General features: G+C 46.2%; 1 protein-coding gene across 4 annotated transcripts in view; it reads left to right on the top strand.

Moving 5' to 3' along the window:
* RTKN (rhotekin) overlaps positions 1-17,996 on the top strand; it is a 154,184-nt gene that overhangs the window by 135,367 nt on the left and 821 nt on the right. For 3 of the 4 annotated variants that reach the window (XM_077280458.1, XM_077280456.1, XM_077280455.1), the window contains 5 exons: positions 2,461-2,567; positions 2,656-2,781; positions 6,305-6,470; positions 14,995-15,099; positions 15,772-17,412. In XM_077280458.1, coding sequence (XP_077136573.1) covers positions 2,461-2,567; positions 2,656-2,781; positions 6,305-6,470; positions 14,995-15,099; positions 15,772-16,196 — 929 coding nt within the window. In that variant the 3' untranslated portion in view covers positions 16,197-17,412. Of the gene's footprint in view, positions 1-2,460; positions 2,568-2,655; positions 2,782-6,304; positions 6,471-14,994; positions 15,100-15,771; positions 17,573-17,996 lie in introns of all 4 variants that reach the window. The other variant, XM_077280454.1, reaches the window with a different exon arrangement.

Below are 17,996 nucleotides of genomic sequence, written 5' to 3'. Positions count from 1 at the left end.
AGGTATCAGTGTAATCAGTAAAACGGCACTGACCTGACACTGTCTGTAGTCACTGAGCACAATCCTGATCACAGGTATCAGTATAATCAGTATAACGGCACCGACCTGGCACTGTCTGTAGTCACTTAGCACAATCCTGATCACAGGTATCAGTGTAATCAGTATAACGGCACCGATCTGACACTGTCTGTAGTTACTGAGCACAATCCTGATCACAGATATCAGTGTAATCAGTATAACGGCACCGACCTGACACTGTCTGTAGTCACTGAGCACAATCCTGATCACAGGTATCAGTGTAATCAGTATAACAGCACCGACCTGACACTGTCTGTAGTCACTGAGCACAATCCTGATCACAGGTATCAGTGTAATCAGTATAACGGCACCGACCTGACACTGTCTGTAGTCACTGAGCACAATCCTGATCACAGGTATCAGTGTAATCAGTATAACGGCACCGATCTGACACTGTCTGTAGTTACTGAGCACAATCCTGATCACAGGTATCGGTGTAATCAGTATAATGGCACTGACCTGACACTGTAGTTACTGAGCACAATCCTGATCACAGGTATCAGTGAAATCAGTATAACGGCACCGACCTGACACTGTCTGTAGTCACTGAGCACAATCCTGATCACAGGTATCAGTGTAATCAGTATAGCGGCACCGACCTGACACTGCCTGTAGTCACTGAGCACAATCCTGATCACAGGTATCAGTGTAATCAGTATAACGGCACCGACCTGACACTGTCTGTAGTCACTGAGCACAATCCTGATCACAGGTATCAGTGTAATCAGTATAATGGCACCGACCTGACACTGTCTGTAGTCACTGAGCACAATCCTGATCACAGGTATCAGTGTAATCAGTATAACGGCACCGACCTGACACTGTCTGTAGTCACTGAGCACAATCCTGATCACAGGTATCAGTATAATCAGTATAAAGGCACCGACCTGACACTGTCTGTAGTCACTGAGCACAATCCTGATCACAGGTATCAGTGTAATCAGTATAACGGCACCGACCTGACACTGTCTGTAGTCACTGAGCACAATCCTGTGCACAGGGGCATTTTAAGCTGCAATACACATTAGGAGGGGGTCAGCCGAAGAATATTCCCCCAGCCACAACAGACTGTCAGCCAAACCTGTCAGGCAAACCTGTCAGGCTGATTAGGTCGACATTACTATGAAGTATATGGAGGTCTTCAGTCTGATGATGTCACATCTCCCTTGTACTGTTCTTAGGCTGATGATGTCACAGTTCCTCTATACCGTTCTTAGGCTGGTGATGTCACAGATCGTTTTAGATGGTGATGATGTCACAGATTCCTTTGAACGATTCTCGGGGTGATGATGATGGCACAGCTCTCCTGTTCTTTTCTTAGACTGATGATGTCACCGCTCCCTTGTACCGTTCTTAGGCTGGTGATGTCACAGATTGTTTGTACTGATTTTAGATGATGATGTCACAGATTCCTTGAACGATTCTCAGGGTGATGATGATGGCACAGCTCTCCTGTTCTTTTCTTAGACTGATGATGTCACCGCTCCCTTGTACTGTTCTTAGGCTGATGATGTCACAGTTCCTCTGTACCGTTCTTAGGCTGGTGATGTCACAGATTGTTTGTACTGATTTTAGATGATGATGATGTCACAGATTCGTTGAACGATTCTCAGGCTAATGATGATGGCACAGCTCTCCTGTTCTTTTCTTAGACTGATGATGTCACCGCTCCCTTGTAGTGTCCTTAGACTTGTAAAGATGTGTCCGGTCGCTTGTACTATTCTTTGGCTGATGATTTCACATATTCCTTGTCCTGTTCTTAGACTGATAATGATATCACAGCTCTCCTGTGTGGTTCTTAGACTGGCCATAATGTCACAGATCGCCTTTACTGTTCTGAGATGGATGATGATGTACACAATTCTTTAGTACTGTTCTGCCCCCGTAAATCCTTCTTCCTTACAGTAAGGAGAAGCCATAAATTGTGCCTACTGGTCTGGATCACAATTACCTAAATCATATTACTGGAAACCCTACATGAATATTGTTACACAGTAGAAGTAGATGAATCATTTAGAGAGACCTAATTGCAGGAGCATAGGAAGAATTTAGGAAATCCGGCCATATCTAGCCAACAGCCAGAATATCTTTATTAAATCCCCTCCCCAAATCCTTTTACACTGATGAAGAAACCCTGGATATTGTGCCTACTAAGCAGGACAATCAGTGATATCTCTACAGCATAAGGGGTTTCTTAGCATCGCATTAATAGGATAGCATGCAGTTGAAGTAGAGAAGGCGTGAGGAAGAACCCCATAGCGGGACCCCTGTAGATGCGGTTAAGGAGGTGCACTCCTCATGAATGTTCATCCCCCTAGAACTATATGATTGAGGTGATGGATCTAAGAGCATGTAGCTGACGGTAGTCTGCTGTCCTTACAGATGAGAGTTCCTGTTGGCTGCCGTTATATGGAAGCGTCTGCTGCCGCCTTACTGCACAGCCGGACTGTATGAATAAGGACATGATGTCCGGTGATCTCCATATCCAGGTAATCTGCCTGATAATGTGTGTGGTTACGCTGAGACAATACCACGTCCCATGACCGAATACAAACCAAAACAGGTGACTTGTTTCAGACGCGGGGACAGAAGTTCTGGCAGCGGATGTTCTGTGTGTTACATGGTTGTCTGCTGCTCTGTTACAAAGAAAAATGTCAAACAAGGCCTGAAACTGAACCTGAACTGACGGTGTCTGTAAATAAGGTAGGACTGTATGCATTACACCTGTGATATTACATGGAGAGAGTGTCTGTATTTCACCTGTGATAATACACTGAGAGAGTGTCTGTATTTCACCTGTGATAATACACTGAGAGAGTGTCTGTATTACACCTGTGATATTACATGGGGAGAGTGTCTGTATTACACCTGTGATATTACATGGGGGAGTGTCTGTATTTCACCTGTGATATTACACTGAGAGAGTGTCTGTATTACACCTGTGATATTACATGGGGAGTGTCTGTATTACACCTGTGATATTACACAGAGAGTATCTGTATTACACCTGTGATATTACACGAGGAAATTGTCTGTATTACATGTGTGATATTACATGGGGGAGTGTCTGTATTTCACCTGTGATATTACATTTAGAGAGTGTCTGTATTACACCTGTGATATTACACGGGGAAATTGTCTGTATTACATGTGTGATATTACATGGGGGAGTGTCTGTATTACACCTGTGATATTACATGGGGAGAGTGTCTCTATTACACCTGTGATATTACACGGGGAGAGTGTCTGTATTACACCTGTGATATTACACGGGGAAATTGTCTGTATTACATGGGGGAGTGTCTGTATTAGACCTGGGATATTACACGGGGAGAGTGTCTGTATTACGCGTGTGATATTACATGGGGGAGTGTCTGTATTACACATGCGATATTACACTGGAAGAGTCTGTATTACACCTGTGATATTACACGGGGAAATTGTCTGTATTACATGGGGGAGTGTCTGTATTAGACCTGGGATATTACACGGGGAGAGTGTCTGTATTACGCCTGTGATATTACATGGGGGAGTGTCTGTATTACACATGCGATATTACACAGGAAGAGTCTGTATTACACGTGTGATATTACACGGGAGAGTGTCTGTATTACACCTGTGATATTACATGGAGAGAGTTTCTGTATTACACCTGTGATATTACATGAGGAGAGTGTCTGTATTTCACCTGTGATATTACACTGAGAGAGTGTCTGTATTACACCTGTGATATTACACGGGGAAATTGTCTGTATTACATGTGTGGTATTACATGGGGGAGTGTCTGTATTACACCTGTGATATTACACGGGGAGAGTGTCTGTATTAAACCTGTGATATTACACGGGGAAATTGTCTGTATTACATGGGGGAGTGTCTGTATTAGACCTGGGATATTACACGGGAGAGTGTTTGTATTTCACCTGTGATATTACACTGAGAGAGTGTCTGTATTACACCTGTGATATTACACGGGGAAATTGTCTGTATTACATGTGTGATATTACACGGGGAGAGTGTCTGTATTACACCTGTGATATTACACGGGGAAATTGTCTGTATTACATGGGGGAGTGTCTGTATTATGCGTGTGATTTTACATGGGGGAGTGTCTGTATTACACATGCGATATTACACAGGAAGAGTCTGTATTACACGTGTGATATTACACGGGGGAGTGTCTGTATTACACCTGTGATATTATACTGGGTGAGTGTCTGTATTACTCTTATGATATTACACAGGGGAGTGTCTGTATTAGACCTATGATATTGCACAGGGAGAGTGTCTGTATTACACGGGAAGGGAGTGTCTGTATTACACCTGTGATATTACACGGGGGGAGTGTCTCATTACATGTGTGATATTACACGGGGAGAGTGTCTGTATTACACCTGTGATGTTACACGGGGGAAATTGTCTATATTACATGTGATATTACATAGGGGAGTGTCTGTATTACACATGTGATATTACATAGGGGAGTGTCTGTATTACACATGCGATACTACACGGGGGGTGTCTGTATTACACCTGTGATATTATACGGGGGAGTGTCTGTATTACACTTATGATATTACACAGGGGAGTGTCTGTATTAGACCTATGATATTGCATCGGGAGAGTGTCTGTATGACACCTATGATATTACACAGGAGGGGAGTGTCTGTCTTACACCTATGATATTACATGGGAGGAGTGTCAGTGTTACACGTGTGATATCACATAGGGGGAGCATCAGTATTACACTTGTGATGTTACACAGGAGAGTGTCTGTATTACAGGTGTGATATTACATGGGGGAGTGTCTGTATTACACGTGTGATATTACATGGGGGGAATGTCAATATTACACCGGGGGGCATCAGTATTACACGTGTGATATTTCACGGGAGAGGTGTCAATATTACACGTGTGATATTACACAGCGAAGTATCTGTATTACACGTGTGATATCACATGAGGGAGTGTCTGTATTACACGGGTTAGTATCTGTATTACATGTGATATTACACGGATGAGTGTCAGTATTACACGTGTGATATTACACAGCGGAGTGTCTATTACACGTGTGATATTACACAGGGGTGTGTCAGTATTACACGTGTGATATTACACGGGGGGAGTGTCAGTGTTACACGTGTGATATTACACGGCGGAATGTCAGTATTACACATGTGATATTACACGGCGGAGTGTCAGTATTACACGTGTGATATTACACAGCGGAGTGTCTGTATTACACGTGTGATATTACACGGCGGAGTGTCAGTATTACACGTGTGATATTACACGGCGGAGTGTGTGTATTATACGTGTGATATTACACGGCGGAGTGTCAGTATTACACGTGTGATATTACACGGCGGAGTGTCAGTATTACACGTGTGATATTACACAGCGGAGTGTCAGTATTACACGTGTGATATTACACGGCGGAGTGTCAGTATTACACGTGTGATATTACACGGCGGAGTGTGTGTATTATACGTGTGATATTACACGGCGGAGTGTCAGTATTACACGTGTGATATTACACAGCGGAGTGTCAGTATTACACGTGTGATATTACACGGCGGAGTGTCAGTATTACACGTGTGATATTACACAGCGGAGTGTCAGTATTACACGTGTGATATTACACGGCGGAGTGTCAGTATTACACGTGTGATATTACACGGCGGAGTGTGTGTATTATACGTGTGATATTACACGGCGGAGTGTCAGTATTACACGTGTGATATTACACGGCGGAATGTCAGTATTACACGTGTGATATTACACAGCGGAGTGTCAGTATTACACGTGTGATATTACACGGCGGAGTGTCAGTATTACACGTGTGATATTACACGGCGGAGTGTGTGTATTATACGTGTGATATTACACGGCGGAGTGTGTGTATTATACGTGTGATATTACACGGCGGAGTGTCAGTATTACACGTGTGATATTACACGGCGGAGTGTGTGTATTATACGTGTGATATTACACGGCGGAGTGTCAGTATTACACGTGTGATATTACACGGCGGAGTGTGTGTATTATACGTGTGATATTACACGGCGGAGTGTCAGTATTACTCGTGTGATATTACACAGCGGAGTGTCTGTATTACACGGGGGGGAGTGTCTGTTTTACAGGTGTGACGTACAGGGACTGTCACAGTCCCAGTGGCATGTATTGGGACACTAGCGGTATTGATGTGTTATGCTCTTTTCTTTAGGAGACCAGGATCCGTTGCTCGGATCGTGACAGTCAGAATCTGTCTCACACTCTGTCCATCAGTAACCGCTATGGATGTGAGGAGGTGACTCACACCGCCAGAGCTGAGAGCCGGGATGAGCTGCGCCGCTGGATGGAGGCCTTCTGGCAGCACTTCTATGACATGAGTATGTGTGGTCCGGGCTACCAAAGGTTCAGTTCCAGATTCCTTTACCCTCTTCCTCCTGCCTGTAGTTAGTCCCTGTGATGCACTGCTGTGTTCTCCTTTCCGAGCGATGATCTTGCTCCTTTCCGCTTTCCTCTTTGTTGTCTTTCCTTCTGTCTGGACCGTGTCCTGGTTTCTCTCTGACTGATTAAATGCTTCCCTCTCGCTCTTCTTGTTGGCTGCTTTCTCCAGTCCTCACTCTTATTTTTCCATTCTTCGCTATGTCCTTCCTCGATACTTTTTGTTCTTCCTCCAATCTGTTTTTTGTACTTTTTCCTCCGTCCTTCCCCCTCTCTTTCTGTCCTTCCTAATCTCTTTCTGTCTTTCCCTGTTTCCTATTTTCTCCTCCTTCCCTCTAGATTTCCTTCTTTTTTTCTTTCCTTTTATCTTTCTGTAATTTTCTCCGATTTTCCTCCTCTTCCCTTTGTCCTGCTTCTGCTTTTTTGTCCTTCCTCTTTCTGTCCTACCTCCTCCTCTTTGTGTCCCTCTCTTTTCTTTCTGTTCTTTCTCCTCTATTTCCATATTTTTATCTCTCCTTCCTCCTCTATTTCTGTTTTTCCTCCCCTTTTTTCCTGCCTATCTTTCCTATTTTCTCTCCTCACCTGTATTTCCTCCTTTTTATTTCCTTCCCTCTCTCTTTCTATCCTTCCTCCTCTTTCTTAGTTTTCTTTTTTCTATCTTTTTCTTTCTATACTTCCCTTTTTCCCCTCCCTCTACTCACCTTTTTTGTCCATTCTTTTCTTCCTTTCTCTTCTTTTTCCGTCATTCCCCTTCTAACTTTCCTTTGTTTTTTGTGCTTCCTTCTCTTTTTATCCTTTCATCTGTTTTTTTCTTTTTTTTCTGTCTTACCTTTGATCCTTCATTTCCTCTTCCTCTATCTCTCATTTCTCTCTCTGTACTCTCCACTCTCTTTAAATGCTTTTTCCTATTTCTTTCTTTCTTCCTTCCCTTTGTCTTTTCTCCATTCTCTTCTTAATTCAGTTTTTCCTTTTTTTGTCATTCCTTTTCTTTCCTGTCTTTCTCTTTCAACCTTTACTCTTTTCATCCCTCCTCCATGCTTTACCTTATTCCTTTCTATCCTTACCTCTATTTGTTTTCTTTACATCCTTCCTTTTTTGGTCCATCCTCCACTCTGTCCTTTCTCCTGTTACCGTCCTTTTTCCTCCACTTCATCCTCTCTTTGTGTCCCTTCTCCTCTCTTTCAGTCTTTTTTCTCCTTCTGGCCTTTTTTCCGCTCTTCCTGTCCCTTTCTGTGCTCCTTCCATCTCAATCGGCTCCTTCCATCTCTTTATCCCCTCCTACTGCCTCTTTCTCTGCTCCTTCTGTCTCTTTCTCTGCTTTTTCCATCTCTTTCTTTGCTCCTTCCGTCTCCTTCTCTGGTGATTGTGTCCTTTTCTTGGGTTCTTCTGTCCCTTTCTCGGTTCCTTCTGTCTCTTTCTTGTCTCCTTTCGCCTCTTTCTCAGATGATTTTGTCCCTTTCTCGGCTCTTTTTGCCCTTTTCTCAGCTGATTCAGTCCATTTCTCATCTCCTTCTGTCTCTTTCTCCGCACCTTCTCCCTTTTCTCACATGATTTTGTCCCTTTCTCAGCTCCTTCTGCCCTTTTCTCAGTTGCTTCAGTCCATTTCTTGTCTCCTTCTGCTCTTTTCTCAGCTGATTCTCTATTTCTCGGCTCTTTCTGTCTCTTTCTCCGCTCCTTCTGCCCTTTGCTCACATGATTTTGTCCCTTTCTCTGCTCCTTCTGCCTTTTTCTCAGCTGCTTCAGTGCATTTCTCGACTCCTTCTGCTCTTTTCTCAGATGCTTCAGTCCCTTTCTCAGCTCCTACTCCCTTTCTCAGATGATTTTGTCCATTTATCTTCCTCCTTCTGTTCCTTACTTGGCTTTTTTTCTTCTTTCTTCTCTTTTTCTGTCCTTTTTCCTCTTTCTGTCCCATTCTTGTCTGCTTCTGTCCCTTCCTCTTGTCTTTCCCCTCTTTCTGTGATTCCTCCTCTCTTTCTATTCTTCCTCCTCTCCTTTTGTCCCTTTCTTCGCTCCTTCTGTATATTTTTCAATAATGCTGTCAATTTCTCTTCTCCTTTTGTGTCACAGGTTTACCACGACAGAGAGGAGGCTCTGTTTAGAAGCACTTCACCTTCATATTTAACGGTTCAGGTTTCTTTTAGCAGTGCAGGGGTTAATCTGCTCAGTTGAGAACTCTTGGAAGCTTTCCTGCATTAAGGCTCTCAGCTGTTCACTGTTAGTAGCTCCCATCTCCTACATAATCTGGACCCTGGCAAGCACTCATTGTCAGAGTTAGCTTCATGAGAGTTTGAGAAGGCGTTTGGTGAATTTATCTGAGACTGTTAAGAGGTTTTGGTTGTGTGCTAAATAACCTCCTTCTGCCTACTTTGGTTTTACCCCATCCTCCACTCCCTGGTGTTTACCTCTCTTGTTAGTGTGAGTTGTGGTATGTCAACTCACGTGGTGGTACACGGAGGTAAGAAAAACAGACACAAGTCTTCAGTTGGTTTATTATAAGGCCGCATAAACCAACTAGAAGTGGACAGTAAACACAGCTTTTCCAGCTAAAACAGGAAAGCAACAAAGAAAAACAAAACTCTCCAACACAGTCCATGCATTGCGGGTAACAACGCGCTCTGGAGCATCACAGGTTCAGTCTGTCCTCCACAGGACACAAAACCACTGGAGACTCCACTTGCTGAACCACGACTGCCTCTAGAGCCCAGTTATTGAAACCCGAGACCATGTGACTCTTTCAGTCATGTGACTGACCACATGATCATGACATCACACAGGTCCTGGCAGCTCTGCAGGTGGAGATCGTGAACCTCCTCCCTCCCGCTCTATGAAGGTCCACATGAAACCAGCCTATTATGCAACTTTAACTTAACCCTCACAACACATAGTGTGCTGGAGGAAAACACTCTGGTTTCACATCACTGCCGCCATTAAGCACAGTGACACATATCTCCCCTCTATTACCTTACCAGTGATTCTGTCACACAATATATTTGTATCATTGGTATTTTTATTTGTGCCTGTTTGTATTACCTTGTTAGTCTAGTTGGTGTATTAAGGTACGCTACTACTCCCCTCTTCCCTGGGTGGGGGAAGGGTAAAGACTGAGGGCGGATTAAGGAGCTAAGGCGAGATACCTGTCACCGGGGTCTTCACCATCAGAAGTAATCCAGTGAACAGGTTGAGCTAAGGCAACACTAGCGTTAACGACAAGGAAGGAGCCCCTGGTCCCAGGACACCTGAAAACAGAGTTGTGACATTTTGTTTCTTTCTCAGCTCCTTCTGTAACATAGTAACATAGTTAGTAAGGCCGAAAAAAGACATTTGTCCATCCAGTTCAGCCTATATTCCTATATTCCGTCATAATAAATCCCCAGATCTACGTCCTTCTACAGAACCTAATAATTGTATGATACAATATTGTTCTGCTCCAGGAAGACATCCAGGCCTCTCTTGAACCCCTCGACTGAGTTCGCCATCACCACCTCCTCAGGCAAGCAATTCCAGATTCTCACTGCCCTAACAGTAAAGAATCCTCTTCTATGTTGGTGGAAAAACCTTCTCTCCTCCAGACGCAAAGAATGCCCCCTTGTGCCCGTCACCTTCCTTGGTATAAACAGATCCTCAGCGAGATATTTGTATTGTCCCCTTATATACTTATACATGGTTATTAGATCGCCCCTCAGTTGTCTCTTTTCTAGACTAACTAATCCTAATTTCGCTAATCTCTCTGGGTATTGTAGTTCCCCCATCCCCTTTATTAATTTTGTTGCCCTCCTTTGTACTCTCTCTAGTTCCATTATATCCTTCCTGAGCACCGGTGCCCAAATCTGGACACAGTACTCCATGTGCGGTCTAACTAGGGATTTGTACAGAGGCAGTATAATGCTCTCATCATGTGTATCCAGACCTCTTTTAATGCACCCCATGATCCTATTTGCCTTGGCAGCTGCTGCCTGGCACTGGCTGCTCCAGGTAAGTTTATCATTAACTAGGATCCCCAGGTCCTTCTCCCTGTCAGATTTACCCAGTGGTTTCCCGTTCAGTGTGTAATGGTGATATTGATTCCTTCTTCCCATGTGTATAACCTTACATTTATCATTGTTAAACCTCATCTGCCACCTTTCAGCCCAAGTTTCCAACTTATCCAGATCCATCTGTAGCAGAATACTATCTTCTCTTGTATTAACTGCTTTACATAGTTTTGTATCATCTGCAAATATCAATATTTTACTGTGTAAACCTTCTACCAGATCATTAATGAATATGTTGAAGAGAACAGGTCCCAGCACGGACCCCTGCGGTCCCCACTGGTCACAGCGACCCAGTTAGAGACTATACCATTTATAACCACCCTCTGCTTTCTATCACTAAGCCAATTACTAACCCAATTACACACATTTTCCCCCAGACCAAGCATTCTCATTTTGTGTACCAACCTCTTGTGCGGCACGGTATCAAACGCTTTGGATAAATCGAGATATACCACGTCCAATGACTCACCGTGGTCCAGCCTATAGCTTACCTCCTCATAAAAACTGATTAGATTGGTGACAGGAGCGATTTCTCATAAACCCATGCTGATATGGAGTTACACAGTTATTCTCATTGAGATAATCCAGAATAACATCCCTCAGAAACCCTTCAAATATTTTACCAACAGTAGAGGTTAGACTTACTGGCCTATAATTTCCAGGGTCACTTTTAGAGCCCTTCCTGAATATTGGTACCACATTTGCTATGCGCCAGTCCTGCGGAACAGACCCCGTCGCTATAGAGTCCCTAAAAATAAGAAATAATGGTTTATCTATTACATTACTTAGTTCTCTTAGTACTCGTGGGTGTATGCCATCCGGACCCGGAGATTTATCTATTTTAATCTTATTTAGCCGGTTTCGCACCTCTTCTTGGGTTAGATTGGTGACCCTTAATATAGGGTTTTCATTGTTTCTTGGGATTTCACCTAGCATTTCAGACTGCGGAGACCCGTTTGTCGTAAACAGTGCCTTCCCCCTCCCACCAGTCCCGTAATGGAAACACAGCCAGGCCTAGATGGGTTGAACAGGTCGGTCACAGTTTATTAATTTGGCAAGCAGAGAGAGGCAATTACATGTCGCAACGGGCTCATCGCCGATGGCCCTGTCTGCGACCGACATGCGATCCGGCCAATGAGCGGTTACAAACCTTTGTCCCTCTCTAGACTTCCGCTGTGACTTAATAACGACAGGAATAATAAGAAATTTTTTTTTTCTTTTATAATACATATGCTGGCAGCGCGGAACATCAATGAATATATAGGAGAGGGAGGGTGGGACAACAGCTTCCAGGGGTCAACCAGGCAGAAAGAGGAAGGCAGTAAACCCAGGCACCTGAATTTAACCCTTGTGGGTGTGGCCGGATGCCCTTTCCTCTTCCGTTTATCAGGTGGGCGTCCCAATTACTGCATCACCTGGGGAGCCGTGGGAGGGGAGAATTAGGCACTGAACAGAGTTTCCTTCTAACTTTCCCGTATGGGCTCCGCAGTCAGAGGCACGTTCCTTAGTACCGTGCCTGCCAGACTGCAGAGCCCATACTGTCTCCCGGGGATGGAGGAACTCCGGCACCCGCCGTAGCGATGACTTGATGTTGGCAGGAAGCCCAGGGAGATGAGATGGGGCTCCCTGGCCGGTAGCCAAAGATGTGGCACATGGTTGTTGGAGACAGCCATGTACCTGAGTGTGAGTGGCTCCAGGTGAAGGAGGAACACAGGCTCCCATTGTAGCGATGATTTGGTGTTGGACGGAAGCCCAGGGAGGTGGAGATGGGTCTCCCTAGCCAGTAGCCAAAGACATGGCACATGATTTTTGGTGACAGCCGTGTGCCTGAGTGTGAGTGGCTCCAGGTGAAGGAGGAACTCCGGCTCCCGTTGTAGCGATGATTTAGTGTTGGCCGAAAGCCCATGGAGATAGGGATGGGACTCCCAGGCCTGTAGCCAATGACGGGGCACGTGACTGCTGATGACTGCCGTGTGCCTGAGCGCGAGTGACTCCAGGTGATGGAGGGACTCCGGCTCGTGTTATCTTGATGGGTTGGTGTTGGCTGGTGGCCCTAGGAGATAGGGATGGGTCTCCCCGGCCGGCAGCCAAGGATGGAGCATGTGACAGCTGGGATCTGTCGTGTGCCCGAGGCCGAGTGACTGCCGCTGATGGTGGAACTCCGGCTCTCGTATGGTAGATGATCTGGCTGGAGTAGATGGTTCCCTCCGGCCGACAGCAATGGATAAAGGGCGTGACCGCCATCTTCTGTCGGGTCAGCCGGGGAGAAAGAGGAAGACACTAATCCCGGGCACCTGAATTTAACCCTTGTGGGTGTGGCCGGACGCCCCTTCCTCTTTCCTCCCGTTGGTCAGCTGGTCGTCCCAATTACTGCATCACCTGGGGAGCCGTGGGAAGGGGGAATTGGGCACTGCACAGAGTTTCCTTCTAACTTTCCTGTATGGGCTCTGCAGTTAGAGGCACGTTCCTTAGTACTGTGCCTGCCATTTTCCACCGTGAATACCGTGGAGAAGAAGGTGTTTACTATATTAGCTTTTTCCTTGTCATCTACAACCATTCTTTCCTCATAATTTTTTAAGGGGCCTACACTTTCACTTATGATTCTTTTACTATTAATATACAGTGTGTCCGTAAAGTCATGGTGCACTTTTGACCAGTCACTGGATCTATTTATAGTTTACATTTTGGCGCCTTTTCTCTGTCCAAATCTTATCAGACCTGTTCATGAGGAGAGATAACAAGAACCAATCAAACAACACAAACTCATTTAAGCTGTTGCTGAGCCCCTGGTCAGATTAACCCCTGATAAACTGAACTCTGATTAATACACTGCCAGGTCTGTGACATCATGCAACCACAAGGTTATGCCAGCTGTGTGGTTTTCCATGCCAGTCCAGATGTGGACGGAACAGAGGAAAGTTCAGTGTGTCCTGTGGCTCGCTAAATTCGAATCCGTGACCAAAGTGCTACGTGAATATCGGCGCGTTTATAACGGAATAACATTACTCGGCGGGATAAGCAGTTGAAGGAAACAGGCAGTTTGGTGGAGAAGCCCCGTTCTGGTAGGCGATCAGTCAGTGACGAGTCTGTAGAGGCTATACAGGATAGCTATCTAAGGAGCCCTAAAAAATCTGTGCGTTTGTGTGCTCGACAATTACACCTAAGCAAGACTACAGTTCATAAGGTGTTAAAGAAACGTCTCTGTTTTATGGGGTACGAATTGCAGCTGTTGCATGCTATAAAACCGGCGGGTAGACCCAAACGATGCGCGTTTGCTATAGATATGCTTTATGAGATCGACCATGACGCAAGATTTTTGCAGAAGATTGTGTTTAGCGATGAGGCGACCTTCCATAAAACAGAGAATCACAGACATTATTCACTCTGTTACACCAGACGTCCTTACCCGTGTGTGGCAAGAACTTCACTATCGTTTGGATGTGTGTAGGGCAACAAATGGAGCCCACATCGAACTGCACGGAATAGGTATGAAACTGGGAGAGTTTTTCTTTTATTTGGAGCAGATTTCACATTTCTATCATTTTTTGTTGCTTTCCAGTGACTGGTCAAAAGTGCACCATGACTTTACGGACACACTGTAGTTGAAGAACAGTTTGGGATTAGTTTTACTCTCCTTAGCAATGTGCTTCTCTGATTCCTTTTTGGCAGCTTTAATTAGTTTTTAGATAAAGTATTTTTCTCCCAATAGTTTTTTATATCTTCAGCTGTGCCATCCTGCTTTAGTAGTGTACTTTCTTTTTACTGATAATTGCCCCTCTTACTTCTCTGTTTAGCCACATTGGGTTTTTCCTTTTCTCTGCTGCTTCTCTTCTCCTCATTTCCTTTCCTTTCTCAGCTCCTTCTATCTCTCAGATGATTCTGTCCCTTTCTCTGCTCCTCTTTTTCTGTCCTTTCTCCGCTTTTTCTTTCCTTTTTCCTGTGCCCTTTCTCAGCTCAACTTGTCCTTTTCTCCGCTCCTCCATTCCTTTTCTCCTTTCCTTCTTGTTCTTTCTCTGTTCCTTCTTCCACTCTGTCTGTTCTTCCTCCTTTTTATGTCCCTTACTCGGCTCCTTCTGTCTCTTTCTCAGATGATTCTGTCCGTTTCTCAGCTCCTTTTGTCTCTTTCTCTGCTTCTTCTGTACCCTTTCTTTTTTCCTGCGCCCTTTCTCAGCTCATCTTGTCCTTTTCTCCGCTCCTCCTTTCCTTTCCTCCTTTCCTTCTTGCTCTTTTCTCTGTTCCTGCTTCCACTCTTGCTGTTCTTCCTTCTGTCCGTTTCTCAGCTCCTCTTGTCTCTTTCTCTGCTTCTTCTGTACCCTTTCCCAGCTCCTCTTGTCCCTTTCTGCCCCTCATTTCCCTTTCTCCGCTCCTTCTGTCCTTCCCCGTCTCAGGTCGGCCGCTGCGATGCCTCCTGAGGTCTCCTGCTTGTCTTCTTCAGGTCAGTGGAAGCAGTGCTGCGATGACTTGATGAAAATAGAAACCCCTCCACCCAAGAGATCAGCAGCCGCAATCACCAAACAGGGCTCCCTCTATCACGAGATGGGTGAGTACCTGCGGACATAACGCTGAGGTGCAAAGTGAGGGGTCTTGTGATACAAGGATATGAGTGGTCTTAGGAGAAGGGGATGTAGTTGTTACTCCCTTACATAGTATGCTGACGTGATTTCTAATGCCATTCTGTCTACTCGGTGACTAACCTTGCCTGTCTTTCACATTCAGAGTAACACTTTCTCTTGTCTCTGCATGCCTTGCATGGCTCTCTCCGTCCTCTGTCCCTACCCTTCCTCTGCTCAGCACTCTCTGCTGCCCCTGCACCCAGTGATGAGGGGCTGCTCCTACAGGATAACGCAGTGTCTGCTGAAATCCGATCACTGCTGTGCACCTATTACACTGAAAGGTTTGTAGCACGAGACCCCTGCATGTGTGGCACCTAGTGGGCATCATGAGAGAGTCTGATGTGCAGCTAGAACAATGAGTTTGCCGTAGTCTCATGGGCAAAGTCAGTGGCTGAGGAAGTCGAGGCAGAGTCCTGCACCCTGGGATTGTTGCTCCCCTTGATCATGGACTGTTGTTACGAAGTTTCCTCCTGTGATAGGTTGGGGGCTGGATATAAAGCGATGTCCATGGTCACATAGGTCATGTTGGTCTTGTAGATCTGTCCTCACCACCTTCTTGCTGGGATATTTTTACTAACCTTGTCCTTCTGCTCTTGCAGCTATTGAGGGCCTGGGTCCGATTCCTGACCTGCTTTCCCAGAGGATGAAGGAGTTTGAGCTCCAGAGGGGTATAGATCCCCCACCGTGGACGTCTTTCTTCCACAGTCCTTCCCCTGGACGTACAACATGTTCTTCCTCCTCTGACTGTGACAGTCCTCCAAGTCAGACCTCCAAATACCGACATCGAACACTTTCCCTCGATGCCAAACTAACGACCCTGAAGAGCCGTGGCCTAAGATTGGCCGAGAGTTCAGCTGCTCAAGGAGCCAGCAGGGATAAAAGTCCTCGTACAGAGGCAAGAAACAGCAGTAGCAGCAGTGGTAGCAGCACGCCCGACACTGAAAGAGGGTGTCCCACTCGCAAAAACATTACGAGCCTGAAAACCAAGCTAGACCCCCGAAATTGGCTCCAAAGTCAAGTGTGAGCTGTCCACGAACAAGCCCAAGAACTGTAGGAGAAGCGAGGCCAGATGCCTCCATGTCTGACGTCAACATGGGTGCCCGAGTGACCTGGGGACTCCTGAATTGGGTGGAGCTGCCCCCTTCTCCTTGGTTGAGGTCGGGATATTATTGCTTCTGATATATACTAAGCATGAATGAGATTAACATGGTGTCTGTGCGCACCACTGCTGTGTCCACGAATTTCATCAGTCGCAGTCCATGACCATGGGAGACATGTAAAAACACTTCCTGTGCCATACTATGAAACCTGGCTGCCAGTACCAGGCCGTGCAATACAGAATTACGAGTGGACTTCAGGTGTTTCCATACATTGCCCCACAACAGGGCCACATAGCAGATCTGATGTGCCTGACCCTAGAAGTCCTAAGGCAACACACTATAGCATGCTCATTATTTATATTCGTTATATGTATGACCAGAGGGAGATATGAGGTCCAGACCCTTCATCTCCTACTGCAGAGATATAGGCCCGGTATTGTCGTCTCCTACTGCAGGAAGCTTGGTATGAGAGCGGAGCCATCCCCTCCTACTGCAGGGAGATGCTCGGAGCTGTCCCCTCCTACTGCAGAGAGAGCGGCATCATGGAATGTGCACCTCCTACTGCAGGGAGGGAGGCATGAGACCCAGAGCCATCTCCTCCTACTGCATGGAGAGATGCATGGTATTGTTGCCTCCTACTGCAGGGAGCTTGGTATGAGGCCCGGAGCCATCCCCTCCTACTGCAGGGAGAGAGGACCATTGTTGTCGACTCTGAGTACAGGGAGCTTGGTAGCCCTGGAGCTGTCCCCTCCTACTGCAGGGAGAAGCTCATAGCCATCTCCTCCTATTGCAGTGACAGAGGCCTGGTGTTTTCGCCTCCTACTGCAGGGAGCTTGGTATGAGGCCCGGAGTCATCCTCTCCTACTGCAGGGAGAGAGGTCGTGTTGTCACCTACTGCAGGGAGCTTGGTATGATCATGGAATCTGCACCTCTGACTGCAGTGAGGGAGGCATGAGGCCTGAAGTTGTCGCCTCCTACTGCAGAGCGAGTGGTATGATCACAGAGTCTGCACCTCCTACTGCAGTGAGGGAGGCATGAGGGCCAGAGCCGTCTCCTCCTACTGCAGTGGGGGAGGCCTGAGGGCCAGAGCCATCTCCTACTGCAGTGAGGGAGGCCTGAGGGCCAGAGCCATCTCCTAGGGTACCGTCACACATTGAAATTTTCATCGCTGCGACGGCACGATCCGTGACGTCGCAGCGATCGTATGAATATCGCTCCAGCGTCGTAGACTGCGGTCACACGTTGCAATCACGGCGCTGGAGCGATGCCGAAGTCCCCGGGTAACCAGGGTAAACATCGGGTAACTAAGCGCAGGGCCGCGCTTAGTAACCCGATGTTTACCCTGGTTACCAGCGTAAATGTAAAAAAACAAACAGTACATACTCACCCGTCGGTGTCCTTCAGGTCCCTTGCCGTCTGCTTCCTGCTCTGAGTGCAGCCGTACAGTGAGAGCAGATCGCAGCACCGCTGTGATCTGCTCTCACTTTCCGGCCGGCACTCAGAGCAGGAAGCAGACGGCAAGGGACCTGAAGGACACCGACGGGTGAGCATGTACGGTTTGTTTTTTTACGTTTACGCTTGTAACCAGGGTAAACATCGGGTTACTAAGCGCGGCCCTGCGCTTAGTTACCCGATGTTTACCCTGGTTACAAGCGAAGACATCGCTGGATCGCTGTCACACACAACGATCCAGCGATGTCAGCGGGTGATCAAGCGACGAAAGA

Source organism: Ranitomeya variabilis, chromosome 1 (genome assembly GCF_051348905.1).
Source record: "Ranitomeya variabilis isolate aRanVar5 chromosome 1, aRanVar5.hap1, whole genome shotgun sequence".
NCBI classification, from domain to species: Eukaryota; Metazoa; Chordata; class Amphibia; order Anura; family Dendrobatidae; genus Ranitomeya; species Ranitomeya variabilis.
Note: the sequence above shows the minus strand (reverse complement) of the source record. Positions and strands in the feature narration are given on the sequence as shown.